The sequence below is a fragment of the Haemaphysalis longicornis genome, unplaced genomic scaffold (genome assembly GCF_048455015.1).
Source record: "Haemaphysalis longicornis isolate Haplotype H1 unplaced genomic scaffold, Haemaphysalis longicornis Haplotype H1 scaffold_6, whole genome shotgun sequence".
NCBI lineage: Eukaryota > Metazoa > Arthropoda > Arachnida > Ixodida > Ixodidae > Haemaphysalis > Haemaphysalis longicornis.
In genome coordinates this window covers 172,846,275-172,865,218 of record NW_027526407.1, presented here as the reverse complement: position 1 = coordinate 172,865,218, position 18,944 = coordinate 172,846,275, and the positions used below count along the sequence as shown (strand labels likewise).

At 47.0% G+C, this 18,944-nt stretch overlaps 1 protein-coding gene across 1 annotated transcript in view; it reads left to right on the top strand.

The window, feature by feature from the left end:
* Positions 1 to 407: 407 nt before the first annotated feature.
* The window catches only part of LOC144142065 (uncharacterized), a 44,322-nt gene continuing 25,785 nt past the window's right edge, over positions 408 to 18,944 (top strand). The window contains exons 1-2 of the mRNA XM_077673493.1: positions 408 to 456; positions 16,687 to 16,931. Coding sequence (XP_077529619.1) covers positions 16,696 to 16,931 — 236 coding nt within the window. The 5' untranslated portion in view covers positions 408 to 456; positions 16,687 to 16,695. The remainder of the gene's footprint in view (positions 457 to 16,686; positions 16,932 to 18,944) is intronic.

Genomic DNA, 18,944 nt, shown 5'->3' with positions numbered 1-18,944 from the left:
CGCGTCCGTGGCTTGGTCGGTAGAGCGTCGCGCTGCGGCCGCAAAGTCCGCGGATCGAAACCTGGCGCCGGATGCTGTTTCTTTATAGAGGAGCACTGCGGACGCCGACGCCGCCGCCGACGCCGGCGGTGGATGGTTTGGGGTCGCTTATAAAGTGCATTCGCACTTAAAACTATAAACCTCTGCAAAAAGGGTCAATATTGCAACCATGTCATGACACATCAGAGGTGAGCCGTTACCGCAGCTTCATGCGGTTGCGTGCTGTGTCCTATTTTAACACAGGTGCAAACGACGGCCGACATTTTCTTTTCAATTGCTGGGTCAGCGTGCTAGCACACTCGGATTCCCGACCCTTCATCTGCTACTGGCAGCTGTGAGCTAAAAAACGACAAAACGACATGCTGAACTAAAATATATTCCCGGTGCCCCAACGCTGCTGCGCACAGCAGCGAACCGGTAAGTTGGTGCGCCTTTGAAAATATCCTGCATTTCAAATTGACCTGTGGGAACACGGCGTTTCTGCTTAAAGCCAAAGAGAAATGACATGAAGGTAGATGTGGTCAATCACGCCGAGCCACCGCGGATGCTTTCATGGGTTATGTTCATTAGGCCGCAACCTCTAGTGAAATGTAACGAACAAACAAAGATCATGAACGGTAGAGAATAGATTTGTTTGGCATGAATAGTACACTCGGAAGAGGCCTCATCAGGTCATGTCGTGTTATAATTGCCGTACGCAATCGAAGCTTAGATGGGCAGCCCATATACGGCGTATGTTTTGCTCCCCGGAAGAAATTAGGCTTTTTAAAACACAAATTGGGTCGTTATTCTATCTCACTAAAACCCATAGCGTGTCAAGCTATAAGTTCGTCCTTCTCTTGAATATGCCAGAATTTTGTGGCACCCGTACACAGTTGCTAATACGCGAAAATAGAAAAACATAGCTATTAGCTCCCGATTTGCATACCACAAATATAGACGTCGTGGTACGGCGTCGACCAAGGACAGCCAGGGGCATTAAAACTTTAATTAAACATTCACGATTGAATTTTAATCATTAAAGCTTAAACATTAAACAATAAAGTTGTATTTTCTTAAGGCATTCAGCTTTCATAACACAACTCTCAGCGCTTTATTGTACCAGTACATATAGGCCTGCTGAAAATATGGTGACAGTATCCATATAACATGTATGTCATAAAGATTTCAACGACATGTCTTTTAGATCACAAAGATTTCAACATGTCGAACACGTTTTACGACGTATCGCTGCCATAGCAAGGATTCAACGATATTTCGTAGTCCCCTAACATAGTAAAGGTCCAATATAGAAAAAAGTTCAACGATTTGTCGAATGAGGATAACAACATCTTTGACTGCATAAGGGCTTCTCAAAATGTCAATATACTGCAAGATCATAAACGTCTCAGATCGTCGAGAGTCAAACAGTATGTCGGAGAAGATCAACATGTTATGATTTGAATATTTTAACCACGAGTCATAGACATTATGCAATATTTCTTGACGGTATGATTACAACATGTGATATATCACACATATAAGCTCGGCATGTCCTGTGCTTTTGTTTAACATATGGAAGACAATGTATGTTCTGCCTTGTCAGCACTGGATGCATTCCAAGTTCAAGATAAAGTACAGTACAAAATCTGATAATTTGCACTTTCAGTTTAAAGGAGCGAAATTTAAATTCTTGTTTAACCTGTTGTTTTACCAACATTTTTACAGTCTGCCTAAATTCAAACTCAGCCATTTAGTTAACCCATAGGTTTCACTTGTCCACACTAGCAAATATCTGCTGCTTTACTGTCACGACCTAAACATTTTTGCCCACATATCACTAAAGAGCAGAACTTTTTAATAAAGTTGGTTAAGACTTCAAAAGAGAAATGCTTTGTACACAAACGTTTGAAGTCAAGCAAAAGCTTACTGTAGACCAACGTTCTTAAAGGGACACTTTTCATCGTTTGTTCGGGCTATAAGGCGGTATTTATTTTATAAAGCCTTACAGAAGAAAAACTACCGTACGCGGTTTGCGTTGGCTGCACCAACGTACCGCAGTGACGTCAGGTAAAGGTGCTACGTGATTGGGCGATGTCCAAGATTAGCATCCAAATGAGTATCGGTTTCGGTTCTGTGAAACAACATGCTCGGGATTGGACTTTATCGCCGGATGGGCATTCTCGATATCTTAGTAATCGCCATACCGCGCTTCTGCCATGTTGTCGGCTGTAAAATTCCTACGTCGTGGATGAACGCCCACCGCATCAGCGCAGACGCTCAAATGTAATGCGCTTTTCCTCTATCTTTGGAGCTTGCCTCACTCATGGCGGTATTCTAAAAAGTGTGTTCGCACCAGGTCAAGGGTCTTCGGATTCTACAGTTTCAGTCAAGGGTCCGCAATTTCAGTCTGCGCATACTCTCCGAACTCGCTCGTGGAGCAATGAACGTTATGGCCCAAAAATGGTGAATTCAGTGTAGAAAACATCGGCCGAAAAAGAAGAAATATACTTAAAAAAACATTACTCTGAGGATTTCGGACTTGCGGCTTGCAAAATAACATACCTAGTGTGCCGTACCACTCGGCCACGAGCCAGCGCTGGCGATACAGGAAATATCGGGTATATAATCTATAACCAGTTTAGAATTTTAATTAGTTTTAGCATTTCAAGCAGCTTAGATGACTATTTGTTGTGTAGCGCTCGTGCAGTAAGCGTCCCCCGAGTTTCCACAATAGCTCACGTCTAGCAATTGCATTTCTTAGACGGAAAAGCGTTCGAAGATCTGTGGTCGTGCTGTTGACCACTGTGTGTCTTCACCCAGCGCAAAAAAGGGCTGCCTGCACCCTAGTTTTACTCTGTAGGGTAAACGTTTCAGTTTATTTTATTTCCTTAGTACCTATATCAGCTTCTCTGACTCTTCTCCCGCCTTCGATTGGCCTTAGATTTTTCTACTAGCGTACCCGTCAGCGAATCCTCGCATGTGCGCCTATGCAGCGCTTCTGTGGAGCAATCTGGACTATACAGCTTGATACAGTGCACAAACTAAAACACTAAAGAAAGGCACATTCTTCCACTCAAAAACGAGTCGTCGCTTAGTTTCAACTGAGCGAACGAATTGCGGCGACCTGTCGGCGGCCGGCGGACTAAATGCTGGAACGACTGACTCTGTCGGAAGATCGGCGAGCAATTCAGCAGCGGAGTCATTTTTTTCCTGAGTCACACGAAAACGCCACAGAAAACGCGTGAGTGTGCAGAGATGAGGAGAGCATTTTCGAATTGATTTTGCTGCTAAATAAATTCGCCCAAACGCACCCAGAGCGGTCGAAACATGGCCTAGGGACTCCGGACTACAGCTTGCGCTAGTAATCCCGCAATGTTTACAAATCACTTCAGTGTCCCTTCAACCCTTCGTAAACGACAAACTGAATCGGGTGTACAGTTGTCTTGGAGGGTGCGTAGGGAGGGTTTCTATCTTCCTAGCCACCTTCATGCCTTGGTGGTGCTGTAGTCGGGGATAAGAGGAACCACATTTAAGGTCAACCAGGGCACGGTAAATGGGAATAAGCGGAGCCAGCGTTGTGAGGCGTTTATTATACGGCGTTCCTCATAAATCAGCAAGACATAAACAAACAAGATTCCCATGCATATATTGCTTGAAAACAGCCAGATCAATATAAATTCTGGTTTTGTTGAATATGAAATATATGGAAAACGTTGTTAACGGTAACCTATTTTAACCAGACTAAGATTGTATGATGTTCACGCTCACAGCTATTAAAAACAGCTGGAGAGAGACAGAGAGAGAATAAACAGTTATTGCGCGTACGTGCTGATGTCAGGACACTCGCCCGGTGGAGAGCATCCTTATTCCGGGATACCCAGGCTGCGACTCGCCATCCAGGTCCTCTTTACCAGTTCTTACTGGTGTCCAAGATCGACCAGACGAGCCATCCACGGCTCAAAAGATGGGAAGGGGATAGGGGGTAGGTTTGGAGTCTGTTGGCACTCTCATACCTGGTGGTACAGGGTGCTGGGAGTCGGACAGAAATTGCAAAGAGAGGGATACTGAGTGGGGTAGATAGAATGGAGGAGGGTGCTGTGAGGATAGGAATTTGTCTTGGCATAGAAGTTTCTGCAAGCACTATATACCAGAAAATCTTTGAGTCAAGTTGTAGTCAGCGTGATTGTAGATAACGAACATGGATCATTCGGGTAGGATTGCGATCCGCTAGGGCAGCGCAGTTGGAGGGTGATTATGAAAGGGCCACCGGTTTCTAGTTGCGCCATTGGGGAATCCTCACATTGTGGGCGATTGGCGCCTGCTGCAATAAACGGACAGCACAATCACCATCTGAGTTCCAATGATGCGCATCAAGGTTAATAAGAAATTTATGAACGGATTTGCGGACGCAATCCCCGCTTTTATTTATTAACTCAGAAATAGGCGTTAATCCTGGCAGACTGTATCTAGTATCGTTCCATCCATAGTACAAAAAAGTATGATGGATCCCGTTTTCATAGGAATCAGTAAAACATGAAAGTGAATGGTGCCTACACACTACACAGGAGCAGTTCAATGTTGAAGGAACCTCCTTCATGTGCGAAAGGTTCGCGATGCTGCGAGCCTGACCCTACCAGACGAAGTGACGCCGACACGCAAAACCGAAAAATTGATTTATTTCGGGAGAACAAAACCAAAAATGGCATGCACAGAATGAGCAGCTTGAAACATGTAACGTTCATGGGAACAACGTGACAGCGGAGGATGCCTCAGTTCAGGCGCGTCCACCGTACGCGAATGCGCTGGAATCGACACACCAACTGGTGGCGCTCATTAGCGTCATGATGCGCTACTTCGCTTCGCCTCTCCTAGACAGCGGCACGATCTGAATGAGTCATTGGGAAGGACTTAAGGCGCATTTGAAGAGTTCGTACCGCAGCTGAGAAGGCGTCCCGTACCTCCCGTTGCGGCCAGAGAGCTTGTGGGCTCGAAACTGGGCGCCGCCGCACCAGTTGCACCTTTTCTGGCGACTTCATTTCCGTGACGGATGTGACGTCAGTGAGATCTTCGTGTATCCGGGCATAAAACACTTTTGTCTAAAACTTTTCGCTCTACCGGTTGAGATTTATCGGGCTCGTGCGCTCCTTTTAAGTGCAGTTTGATTGCCTTAGGTAGGTCTTGTTTATGCCTTGGCCTCTTAATGCTTCCAGTGCTGTGGCGATGTCTACAGATAAAACATTGTTCATTTTCTATAGGCGCCGTGTAAATGTGGCTTATTATACTCAATTTTTTCCATAAGTTGATAATGCGGTCAATTCATTAGTATCTTGCCCTGTGTTTGGTAGTTCTTTGCCTTTGTAGTTTTTTGCCAAAACACAGCGCCTGTGCTCTTCAGTTCTTTACTCCGTCCTCTCTTTTACGCTTTTTTCTTCGTGGTACAGTGTACCAACTGGCCCTTCAGCAAACCGTTCTGCAAATCTAGCCCGCTATTTCGGTAGTGTGAAATAAAGGCTGTTGCTTATGTTGTGAACTATTACGTTCTTAAACCAATGGTGTAAGGACCTGCTCAAATCTGTGCGAGTTGTTACTTATCACGACACAACACGTCTGATTCATGCACACTGTGTGTGCTTACACGACATTTCGGTCATCGTAAAAAAATTACGGGAACCTCTAAGAACATCATATTGTCACGAGTGCGTCTGCTATGAGGCGGAGCAACGAAGATGACGACGAAAAGCTCCTCCGCGTGGCGCGTGTAGGAGAGTTCGTCGAACGGCTCGTGCTTTAACGCTGATTTGGCTGATCAGCGCTTCGCGTGAGACCACGTCTTTTTGGTGGATTTCTTTCTAGAGGTTCAAGTTCGCCTAAATAAATCTCCGTTTGTCTTTGCCCCCAATTTCGCCTGTTGCACTTGCAACGAAACACTGGTGGAGGTGCTGGGTATGTTCAGCAGTTCTACCGGCAGCCGCTCATCTAGGCCTGGCCAGCCTCTTCTCATCGATAGGTGTGTCCATTGCAGCAGCCGTCGCCTTCTGGGTCTAACCCCTGAATTCGGCCTCATGCCCCGGAACGCTCAGGTGCGTCAAGCTCGCGAAACGCAAACCATGGAGTCCAACATCTCACAGGTGATTTTCCAACAGCCTCGGCAGCCACCTAGCTTTCATGGCGAAGTGTACGAAGACGTTGACGACTGGCTAGACCAGTACGAACAAGCCGCTTTGTGCAATCTCTGGAATGCCGCCCACAACTAAGAAACGTCTACTACTCGCTAGAGGATGATTTCAGATCCATGAAGCGAGCCTTCGAACGTGGGGCGACTTCCGCCACGACATTCACGAGGCATTCCCGAACGCAGAACGTTGGGACAATTCCTTGAAGCTCCTTGAATCGCGCGTGCAGAAGCCAAACGAAAGTGTGGCAATGTTTGCGGAGGACATGGCACGTCTTTTTCGCCGAACCGATCCCGACATGTACCAGCCGAAAAAGCTCCGGTACCTTATGCACGTCGTGAAGAAGCAGCTGTTTGCTGTACTCGTGCGAAACCCGACACAGACTGTGCGGCAGTTTATAAAAGAAGCTACCATAATTGAACGAGCGCTGCGGGATCGCTGCCTCCAATACAACCAACTGAACAACGCAACTTCGTCGCATGCCGCCATTCTCTCACCAGCCAACGAAACTTCGCAGCGTGACCTAGTCCGGAGCATTGTCCAAGAGCTGAGAAAGCTTACCACGAGCTCTTCGCAGCCAGCCATTGCTACAATCGCTGAGGTCATCCGCCAAGTGATTCGTCAAGCGAGTGTCCTACCTGAACCCAGCCAGGAAGTTTTCCAAGTGAGCTATGTGAATCCCCTGGGTCTTTCGTCGTCTGCACGGCCCTCTTCCAAACGCAACGAAAGCTGCCTTCTGAGACATGGTCCCGCACTGAGACTATCTTCCAGCCACCGATACGCAGGACCAACTTATGGCACACCGAAGACCAAAAACCGCTATGCTACCACTGCGGTGAGGCGGGTCACGTGTACCGTCGCTGCCCATACCGCGAGATTGGACTTGCCGGTTTTTCACCCGCCGCTCGTTGCCCTCCTCTTTTCGGGGAACGACCACCTGAAATCGACGCCTATCTCGCGGCGAGGCAAGAACAGTCTGTGAGACAGCGGCCACGTTCGCCCTCGGCAGCTCGCTTGAACACTTCATTCAATCGTCGAAGCTCTCAGGATGCGTAAAGTGGGAGGTCTCCAAGTTCCCACCGGGGAAACTTGAACCGGCAACCTCTGGAGGCAAGGTTGCTGCCGCTGAAAGCTCCGAAGACCCTCCAATGTCGCCGGCGGTCGATCGGCGTACGGCATAAGAATGCGAGAAGAATGCGCCGATGAAGTGGTGAGCGCCGATCTTTCTGTTTTAATCGACGGGCCGGAAGTAACTGTTCTTGTGGACACCGGCGCAGATGTTTCGATAATGAGCCAAGAACTCGCAGACAAGCTCAGAAAAGTAAAAATGCCATGGACTGGGCCACGCATTCGATCCGCAGGCGGCGGCGTAATCACGCCGACGGGCAAGTGTACTGCGAGAATCCGTATAAATAATACAAACTTTGTTGGCACTTTCGTCATCCTTCTCCAGTGCTGTAAAGACCTTATCTTGGGAATGAACTTTCAGCCGGAATATCACGCCATTATCCATACCCCAGAGCGCCTAGTCACATTCTCTACCAACGTCATGGCTGGAGACCTCGATTACGAACAATTCTCGTCGACCTTGCGTATTGTTGATGAAGACGTCGTCTTGTCACCGAGGTCGTGCGCCTTGGTTTCCGTGAAGTGCGAGGGTTCCTGGTGTGGGGAACGTATAGTTGAAGCAACAAGTAACCTTCTTTTTACCCGTGGCATCACAATCGCACGTGGAGTAGTACATCTAAATGATAATTGCACCGAAGTACATCTAACAAACTTCAGCAACGAAAGCCAGCAAACTCCAAAGAAACCACCGTAGCACGTTTTGAGAACATTGAACAAAACTTAGAATGTCTTGCTTTACAGGCCAAAACAGTGCCATGCGGTGGTGAACCCTGCACTTTCGACATATGCTCTGGTCTACCAACCACGAAGCAACAATGCCTGATGGATCTATTACAACAGTTTATTGATTGCTTCTCTTCTACAACCAAGGTACGACAAACGCCCCTAACGAAGCATCGGATCATTACTGTGGAGGACGGGAGACCTATTCGCCAAAACCCGTATCGTGTCTCTCCCAAGGAACGAGACGCTGTACGGGACCAGGTAAAACAAATGCTGGAGGACAATGTGATACACCCATCACAAAGCTCCTGGTCTTCTGTTGTTCTGATGCGGAAGAAAGATGGTAGTCTACGCTTCTGTGTCGGCTACCGCAAGCTAAACCAAGTCACCAAGAAGGATGTGTACCTGCTACCGCGAATCGATGACTCTCTTGATAGACTGTGCCACGCACGGTATTTTTCGTCGATGGATCTCAGTAGTGGTTACTGGCAGATAGAGGTCGATGAGCGGGACCGGGAGAAAACTGCATTTGTGACACCGGACGGACTTTATGAATTTAAGGTTCTGCTTTTTGGTTTATGCTCAGCTCCAGCAACATTTCAACGGCTCAAGGACACTGTCTTGACCGGCCTGAAATGGCAAACGTGCCTTGTGTACCTCCATGACGTTGTTGTCTTTTCCGCCACTTTCGAGGAGCACTAGGAAAGACTTTGCTTGGTCCTCCAGACATTACGTTCTGCCGGACTCACACTCAAGCCGGAGAAGTGCCATTTCGGTTACGAGAAGCTCCGCTTTTTAGGCCACGTCGTTAGCCGCGAAGGAGTACAGCCAGGCCCTGATTTCCCGAAACCTACGGACAAAAAAGGCGTACGCCGCTTTTTGGGACACTGCTCATATTACCGGCGATTGATTCCAGCCTTTTCCCACATCGCAGCCCCCTTAACCAGCCTAACCCCATTTGTGTGGAACAAGGAACAGCAAACGGGATTTAATGAGCTGAAGCAGCGCATGCAAACACCGCCGTTTTAAGAGCGAATGCTCTTTATAAGCGACCCCAAACCATCCACCGCCGGCGGCGGCGGCGGCGTCGGCGGCGTTGGCGTCCGCAGTGCTCCTCTACATTTAAAAAAGAAACAGCATCCGGCGCCAGGTTTCGATCCGAGGACTTTGCGGCCGCAGCGCGACGCGCTACCGACTAAGCCACGGAAGCCACGCTGATATCAGAGTGAGTAACGCGCCTTATATCTTTAACGCATTCAAACTACGTCGTCAGCGGCGTGCGTTGGCGACTCAGCGGCGTTATAGCGGCTTGATAACTGCGTGGTGTACACGTGATACTACAAACCCGATGGAAGAGATGGAAGAGAAGGCGGTGGGCTGCGGGGGCCGAGCGCAAGCGCCGCAAGCGGGCCGACAACCGTGCATTCGCACTTTCACATTCTCCCCCTCGGGGAAATGCGGGGGAATTTTTTTAGCTCATTTTGACGAAGACGCAGCGACCACCTTCTACACTGACGCAAGCACTATCGGATTAGGAGCAGTTTAAGCGCAAAAGCAAGACGGTGCCAGTTTTTTCTTTCGCAAGCAGGACGCTCTCTGGTGTGGAGTCGAACTACTCGGCAACTGATAAAGAATGCCTTGCGGTTGTATGGGCGGTGTTGAAATTTCGGCCTTACCTGTATGGACGGCCGTTTTAAGTCATAAACGACGATCATTCACTATGCTGATTGAGCCTTAGAAACCCTTCGGGGCGCCTTGCGCGCTGGAGCCTGAGGCTCCAAGAATTCGACATAGCCGTCGTTTATAAATTTGGACGACAGCACTCCGATGCGGTCTGTCTCTGCTAAGCTCCAGTAGCGCCTGCAGACGATGACGAATACGACATTCCGTTCTTAGGAGCTGCGAACACGACCAACATGTCCCAGAAACAGCGCGAAGACCCAGAACTGCAGCCACTCATCTACTTTTGGAGGGACAGATAACTAGTGTTCCGAAATCCTTCACTTGAGGGTTGTCATCCTTCTCGTTGCAGAACATTGTGCTCTTCAATAGTAACTTCACCCCTAATGGTAATACCCACCTTCTAGTCGTCCCCGCAACGGTCCGCAATGAAATATTACAAGCATGTCATAACGAACCCACCGCGGGTCATCTGGGATTCACTCGCACGTTGGCCAGAACCCAGGAGAAATATTATTGGCCAAGGCCGGAAGCCATCACCGTAAGACATTGTGTCCGGACGTGCTGTGATTTTCAACGACGGAAACCGCCACCGGGACGACCAGTAGGTTTGCCTGAACAGGTTCAGATTCCTGAAAAACGCTTTGAACAAGTTGGAATGGACCTTTTGAGACCCTTCCCACTTTCACCTTCCGGGAACAAATTTGTAGTCGTTGCAACCGACTATCTCACATGCTACGCGGAGACAAGGCCCTAACAACGAGGTGCAGCTGCAGAATTGGCCCACTTCTTGCTCGATAACATCGTGCTCAGACACGGCGCTCTATCGATTGTAATCACAGACCGCGGAACAGCCTTCACGGCGCAGCTCATGGAAGCTGCCATGACGCTAAGCGGGAGTTCCCATAAGGAGACAACGGCATACCATCCGCAGACCAACGGTTTGTCCGAGGGCATGAACAAAACGATCGCGGACATGCTCTGTATGTATGTAGATGTCGAGCATAAAACCTGGGATACCATTCTGCCGTATGTAACTTTCGGATACAACACGGCGCGTTACTCTTTAGGTTACTCTACGGTCGCGAAGTGTCGACCATGTTGGACGCTGTGCTACCAGATGCCGACAGCGACTAGCATGTCGACACGGAAGAGTTTACACGGCGAGCGGAAGAGGTACGGCAACTTGCTCGCGTGAGCACAAGCTATCAGCAACGCCATGACGCCGACCGCTACAATCTCCGCCACATGCGCGCGGAGTTCCAAAATGCTGACCGTGTGTCGGTGTGGAGTCCTGTTCGTCGCAGCGGGCTCTCCGAAAAGCTGCTTAGACGATACTTTGGACCATACAATGTTCTGCGTCGGCTGAGTGACGTAACGTATGAAGTTATCCCGGTAAGCACTGTACCTGCAGGGCGTCGCAAACTTCAGCCTGAAACCGTTCACGTGGTGCGCATGAAACCCTGCTATTGAAGATGAGGCGACGTCTACGCCATCACACTCAGAGACTGTGCCCATTCTCTACCATTTTCTGCGTGTAGCTACTACTCTGAGCATCGGGATTTAGAGAGGGGGGAAATGTAACTAGTGCGTCTGCTATGAGGCGGAGCCACAAAGACGACGATGACGAAAGGCTCCTCCGCGTGGCTCATGTAAGAAGTTAGTGGAAAGGCTCGTGCATTAAAACGCTGATTTAGGTGATCGGCGCTTCCGGTGAGACCACATCTTTTAAATGCGACTGCATCTCATTCACTCGCCTTGTCCCTCCACACGGCGTTGTTGTCCGTTCACACCCCTCCCCCATTCTCTTATTTTGTCAAGCAAAATAGATGACAGCGAAATTTTTCAAATCACACAGATTTTACAGATCCGACCGCGAGACAAGTTTCGGCGGTAGCGTCTTAATCGGTGCTTCTGCACAATTGCATTCTCATGTCTTCGCATACGATGCTCTCCCGAGCTTGTTGGCGCATGCGTTCGTTTCACTCACAACGAAGTGGTACTACGTGCCTGCTATCACCCGCCAAATCCCCATCCACGTTTCGCTGCACACTGTACGACGCGTTACACAGTTTAGTTGTCCGATATCCCACCTCGCCAATCTTCGTCCTGGGGGATTTTAACTTTGCGGATATTTCCTGGAAGTGAACTAGTAACCCACCGGTGGCCCATTCATCTGAAGGCACAAAGTTCATTAGCCTTTGTGAGGGTCTCAACCTAACCCAACTGGTAACAAAACGTGCACCCGTTACGCCTTCCTCTTGACATGTGCTTAACCTAATCCTCACCATTACCCCCGACACCATTTCACCTGTGACCTACCTAAGTGGTCTAAGTGACCATTGTACACTACAATTTACTCATAGTACCAAATTTCCTCGTGAAGAACAAACCACAAAGATAATAAGAAATTATGCAGGGGGGGTGATTTTGCTGCCATCAGTGTCGAACCAGCAGTTTCGAAAATCGCACAGTAGAAGACGACTGGAACGCATTCTAAAACAAAGCTTTATCACTGATCGAGAAATTCATACCCGCCCGTACCATATGTCCTAATTTCAAGTCTCTGTGGTTTACGTCTAAGCTAAACAGGCTCTGCAGCAAGAAAAAGCACCTGTACAGGCACGCTGTGTCGACAGATAAAGCAGAGAGATGGTCCGCTTATAATATCACTGTTTTGTATTACAAACGGGCACTTAACGAGAGCAAATCGAAGTTTTTTGCAAGCAGCTTGCCTTTTTTGCTTCAAACTAACCCGCGTAAATTCTGGAACTTAATAATTGGCTCTAAACAAAAATTAATCAACTTTTGCTGAGAACAATGCTCTGCTATTCCTTTTAACCAGTGTTGCCAAGTTTCACAGGAGGCATGTACTGTCTCATATGGTAATAATCCTGGTACCATTTTGCCCAGCACTTACAATGTGTGTTTGCCACCAATGGATTTCATTGTTATTTACTGGGTAGGCATTGAATCGATCATAAATAATATGAAGAATTCATCTCTTGGAACTGATGAAATTCTTTCTAAATTTTCAACGGGCACTGTAACGTATTATTCTATAATTCTGTCTTAAATCATCATACAGTCCTTGCAATGCTCTAACTTCCCCAGTGATTGGAGGGTGGGAAAGGTGGTGCCAGTGCCCAAGCATTTTAAAACTTCTACTTCCTTGAACTACAGACCCATTTCACTAATTAGTATATCGTGCAAAATTCTAGAACCCATATTGTATTCGCATCTCAGCACTTTACTTGAATTAAACAATTTTTTTTTATTAAATTCCAACATGGATTCTGAAAGTACTACCCTTGCGAAACACAGCTACTATTCCTCACTAATGATCTGTACTCCACCTTAGATCAGACTTCTGTCACCGACTGCATCTTTCTCTACTTCCGAAAGGCATTTGATTCTGTGTCACACCACCTTCTTTATAAACTGAGCGAGCTTATCCTAGAAGACAGCCTACTGAAATGGATAGAAGCTTTTCTGACAAATCGAACGCAGTATGTCACAGCTAATAACTGCAATTCAAGCATGCAGCATGTAACATCTGGGGTTCCCCAAGGCTCTATCTTGGGCCCCTTGCTTTTTCTTATTTATATTAATGATCGTACTGACCACGTTTCCTCTTCAATTCGACTTTTCCTGGATGTTTGTGTAACCTATTGTAAAGTAACCAACCCAGTAGACTCCTCTTTACTACAGTCTGACCTCAATAACGTATCCTCATGGTCCAACTGTCTCATGAACCTTAACCCAAACAAGTGCAAATACATGAGTATTTCTAGCACTACTAATCGCCGTAACCTGCCTGAATATTTTGTAAACTCAACACCGTTCTCTCCTCCAAATACCTTGGTGTTCACTTAAGTAACGATCTATCATGGCATAAGTATACTGATTACATCACTAACAACGCTAACCGCGTGCTTGGCTTGAGCTGTCGAAATGTTTCGCTAGCTCCAGTCTTTTCAAAAGTGCTTCTTCATAAGACTCTTGTTAGAAGAAAGCTGGAGTGTGCTCCAGTGATTTGCGGCCCTCAACAGCTATCTCTTTCTTCCCTAATCGAAACGATCCAGAACAGCTTAGCTCCTTTCATTGTTTCCAACGACTCCCGCACCGCCAGCATGTCTATTATTATATCTAACCTCGGGCTTTCTAACCTACCTGTATCTCTGTCTCTTCCACAAAGTCTACTTCACCAATCCTGATATTAATCACGACCTTCTCTCACCGCCTGCTTATATTTCTGAACGTATTGACCACAGATTTAAAGTTAGCGTGCCGAGCTCTCGAACAAACGTGCACTTCAATTCATTCTTACCAAGGACAACCACCGACTGGAACCGCCTTCCTGCCTCCATCGCCAGCAACACTGACCCATAATCGTTCAAGACGGCCATATTAAACTTTGTATATACTATACCTACCCCTCTCCGTAACGCCCTTCGAGGCATGGAGAGTATTTTATCAAATAAATAAGTAAATAAATAAATAAATAGCATACATAACCCCTTTATCGGTACACATTCGCATCGTACGTAGATGCGTTTACGTAGTGCGCAAAACATCGTCGCATGGCTTTTGCTGCCTTTGCGGTTGGGGTCTTTGAAAATTTGAGGCTCTTTTGACACAGTTTTGAGGTCAGAAAGTCTGCGCGCTTCTCTTAACAGTCTTTTGGAGGGGGTGATTGTTTTGCTCGTTAACTACAAGAATGTCAATGGCCTCGCGGGGTAGGAGCAAGTGCCGTATCAGATTATTGTGACAGGGCACAATCGAGTGATAATAAACCACAGCGTTTTGATGGGAGAAGAATGACCCACAAGATTGACATTGCTAGCCCCTTAGGACCCTCCTTCTTGGTTCTCCATTGCCCGCAGTGTGATCCTAACTAAAGAAATAAAAAAATACATAAATAAATAATTTTGGCAGCGCCGACCGACGCAGCTGTGCTGTATCCGCTCAGATTGGCGAACGAACTTCGTCTTCTGAAAAAGGGCCAATGTAGCTTCAACAGGACGATAACAGGAAACAGTAATGCTGTAGCCTGCTGTGAGAACACGGATCCACTCGGCAAACGTACACGGGCAAAGCACATAACGCACGATCTAGGTGTTCTCAGCTTAAAAAACTGAATCGTGCAGTGTACTTCTCGAACAGGAAATCAGGGAAGACTACTCGCACCATTTGGTAAGAATTGCAACCTTTGAACGGCATTGTCTGTACTATAATACAGAGGCCCGGTAGATGATTGTTATTTCGGGAGCATATATATTCATCATTTTAGCGGCAATTTTGGTGGCTACACTCTCCTTTTAGGAGACCGTGTACGTTGTTATTATTATTAACTATCTGCAGAAAAGTCCAGGTGGGTACCTGTAAAGACTTTTTCTACATTTGGAAAAGTATACACAATAATTTATCCAAAACGGCGGTATAAAAAAACGTTAGCTTAATCTACCGAATGCTTTTAGACATAAAAGGACGCACAGTATTTGTTTCTTTTGGTGCTTCATGTGACCAGCAAAACGGCGGTATAAAAAAACGTTAGCTTAATCTACCGAATGCTTTTAGACATAAAAGGACGCACAGTATTTGTTTCTTTTGGTGCTTCATGTGACCAGCATCTAAATTATGTTCGGCAATGTCGTGGTGATCCAATATTCTATCGTAACTTAATTTAAGAGTTTCCATATAATTGCGCCAAAGAACTGTTTAAATAAAGACCTGCATTGCAGAAATTGCTCGATACATTAGCGTTAGTGTATTAACACATTAACACGAACAAAAAGTAACATTACCAGTGTACTCTGCATAACGATGTGAGGCTTAGAAAATTAAGTTGCAGGCCAGAAAATGATATCACACGAAATGAGCTACCAAGACCTACCATATAGGTCAGCCTCATAAACACTGCCACTAAAAAATGCGAAGCTTTTCAATGGTCGTTTGAACTACGCCCAGATGACGGATTCGGTTGTCATGATTGATATACTGCTGAAAATTTCCAGGCTGAATCCTAAATTCATTCCTAGTTTTGTTACGTTAAGTTCTAGGCCATGGCGGCCAACTGGTGTTTCACGTGATAATCAATAATTCTGTTGCATGAAACGGCAATTCAGCAGAAAAAGTCGGCACAAGGCGTCTGATGCACTTAAACCTGTCGGTGGGTGCATTGGTGTAACTTTGACGTAGAGCACGGGTTTTAACGCGTAAGCATTTTCTGCCAAGTACCTCCACAGCAGTGACAGTGTAGCGCTGCTAAAAATACATCATTAGAAAATCTGAACATTTATTCTATCTGTTAGCGTAAATAGAGAAAATTCGTACAAGAGATTTTTGAAACAAAGCAAAACACGAAAACCTTTGAGAACCAATCATCGAAAAGCTAAGACAAAGTAAAAAGACCTTTAAGAACAAACAGAAACACAACTAAGAAAATTGTGGGAACGGCGAACACATAATTTGCGCTCACGGAGATAGCGAATTTGTTTTTGAAACCATCGCCGGCATGTCAAGAATGTTTACTCTCAGTGCTGAAAATGAGTGAGAAAAGTAAATTATGGCGTTGAAATAATTGAAGGAAATATATTTATTACACATATGCCTATAGCGGAGTGAAAGCTAATAATATTTTATTTTGATGTTTGCAATTAACGCAATATTTGAAGTAGGGACAGGGATGTGCTACCAAGAAGAAGATTAACCAGTGGATTCCTGATCACTTTTTCGAATAAGTAAATGACGCTTCCAATCTCTGACTGTACTGAGCAGCCTGTTGAGGCGGACTTTGTATGGTTCGAATTTGTTAGGAATTGAATAGCCATCCTTTATCCTTTGTCGTCCCATGCCAGTTTATTACGAATTTCGTTGACATTATTTTTGTCGCTTCTCGGAATATCTTGCTGTGATCAAAGTTTCAGCCTAATCAAAGGTATTTTTTTGTTGCTTTCAGAGCACCGTTATGGCGAATACTAAAGATTCCGCTCATTCAGAAAAACCCTACATCGGGGACTGGGCGACAACCGATAAGGGCATCCAAGCCTTTGATCGCTGCCTGGCAGCATTGAGACTGGATATGTCTATAACCCTGGAATCCTTCAAAGGGGCCTTCCTGCCAGGTGGCGACCGGCCTTTGCAAGGAGATAGCGGCGAACAGCAATATTTTCAGTGCCTGGATGTTGGATGTGGCCCTGGAAGGTACAGTGATAAAATTCCTCACTTAAAGTCGATAGGGTGCTTGTGAAGGAGAGAAAAAATGTGTTGTTGATTAAATTTCACTTGTATGCCTTCGGGCTTTCGTTTGCTACTTATGGTTTGTGTAGCAGAGGAGTTATACTTCTCAGTGCTTTGTAAATTCAGTTGGGAAAAAATTTTGTTGTAATAGAAACCACACGCATTTTTCTTTCTGAATTTGAATGTGGAGGAGGAGGAGGAAGAGGAGGAGGAGGAATGGTTTTAATGATGAAGAGAAGTCAGCCTGGCAGCGAGCTTGGCTTGCCACTCCCCATGAACATGAGATGTGCGAAAGTGAAAGGAAACGAAGACACAAAAACTCATACAGACACTACAAAAGCAAATAAGCACACAAACTGTCAGACGCAGGATCACGCACACAGCACACAAACACAAGTGAAGTTAAGGCCGACATCCACAGAGCTTCGTTCAGGCCGGAGTCACGGAGAAATGAAACCAAGGCCCGTGTACTCCATGTTGCCGTGGCAGTTGAGTGCCATGGTCCATTGGCGTCGCAAAGCTTCAATGGTGCATCAACACGCAGTCCCAAAGTTGTCGCGGGGTGTCATAACCGCGGGGTGTCATAGCCGCGGGGTGTCATAACGGCGACACACACACGGTATATGTTCTATGTCCTCACGAACACTGCATACGTGACAGTGAGGGGAGGCAACTCGGTGCATCTTGTGCAAGTAGTGGCTAGTAAAAGCGACGTTGAGGCGAATGCGGTGAACGAATGCTTCGTCGCGCTTTGGAAGGCCATACGGAATTCGAAAATGGCAGGCGGGATCATTTCTGTATAATGGCTGATAAATTTTTGTTCCGTCCATCCATCTTGAGAGTTGTAACTGCCGCGCCACGGAGTACGCTAGGGTCGTGGCGTCACGACGAGAGAAAGGAATCGGGATGATTACACTAGATTGGGTGTGGGCCGCGCAAGCTGTTTCGTCGGCCACCACATTCCCATTCAGCCCACAATGTCCAGGAAGCCACTGTGACACTACCTCGTGAAGCATGCTGGCAGCCTGTGTATGCAGGGTGTGTATTTCGTGGGCCAGTTCGCACAGGAATGGTGCTAGTTGTTGAAGCGCCGCCCGTGAATCTGCGAAAATCACCCACACATAATCTTCTGTCCCAAGAATATACTGCAAAGCGGAGCGCAAGGGAGCAATTGCTGAGGTCGTCGACGTTGTTTTATGGTTTAACCCGACTACAATTGCGGTCCGCGTCGATGGAACCCATATTCCGACGCAGATGATGTGGCCGTCACCGATGCATCAGTGTAGATATGCTTGTGGTTAGGGTAGCAATTCCACATGTGCTCTAGAGTGAAGTACTTTAGGGTGGAATTGGAATTGGTGGTGACAATTCACCAAGGGGAGTACTACCAGGGCGGGAGATGAAGCGGCGCAGAGCACTTCTGACACAAGGGTGGTGGAGTATCTTGTACCTCTAAGGCGGAGCTAGAGCTCAATGGATGTCCATAGGGCCTAGTCGCCAGCTGTAGATGTAGGCGACGCTGCTCCTCTTTCACCAGTACATAGGGTAAGAGGCGCCTAGACTCTCGTATGGTCCCCAGCGTAGAAGTTGTCTTCGGAAGACCCAGACAAAACCGCACAGCTCCGGCCTGCATACTTCCTAACAGCCTCGTGTTGGTCTTGGAAAGAGGGCCGAGTACTGGGAGGCTGTATCGTAGCAGTAGTTCGCAGAGTGCTGTGTAGAGACGTAGGAGGGGCCCAACAGAACAGCTTCCTGAGCCGCTGGTCAGCATAAGTAACACCTGAGCAAAGGAGCCCAGTCTCCTTCAGGAGACGAACGTGAGGGGACCACGTCGTCGACCTGTCCCTGTCGTCGACCACCCAGGAATCGGTGCGAGTCACAGAGGGTATGGGGACCTCTCCTTTGAAAGATGATAGCGGGAGTCATCACGCCTGGTGAAGGCTATTGCCGCACATTTCCCAGCCGAAATTTTGAGGC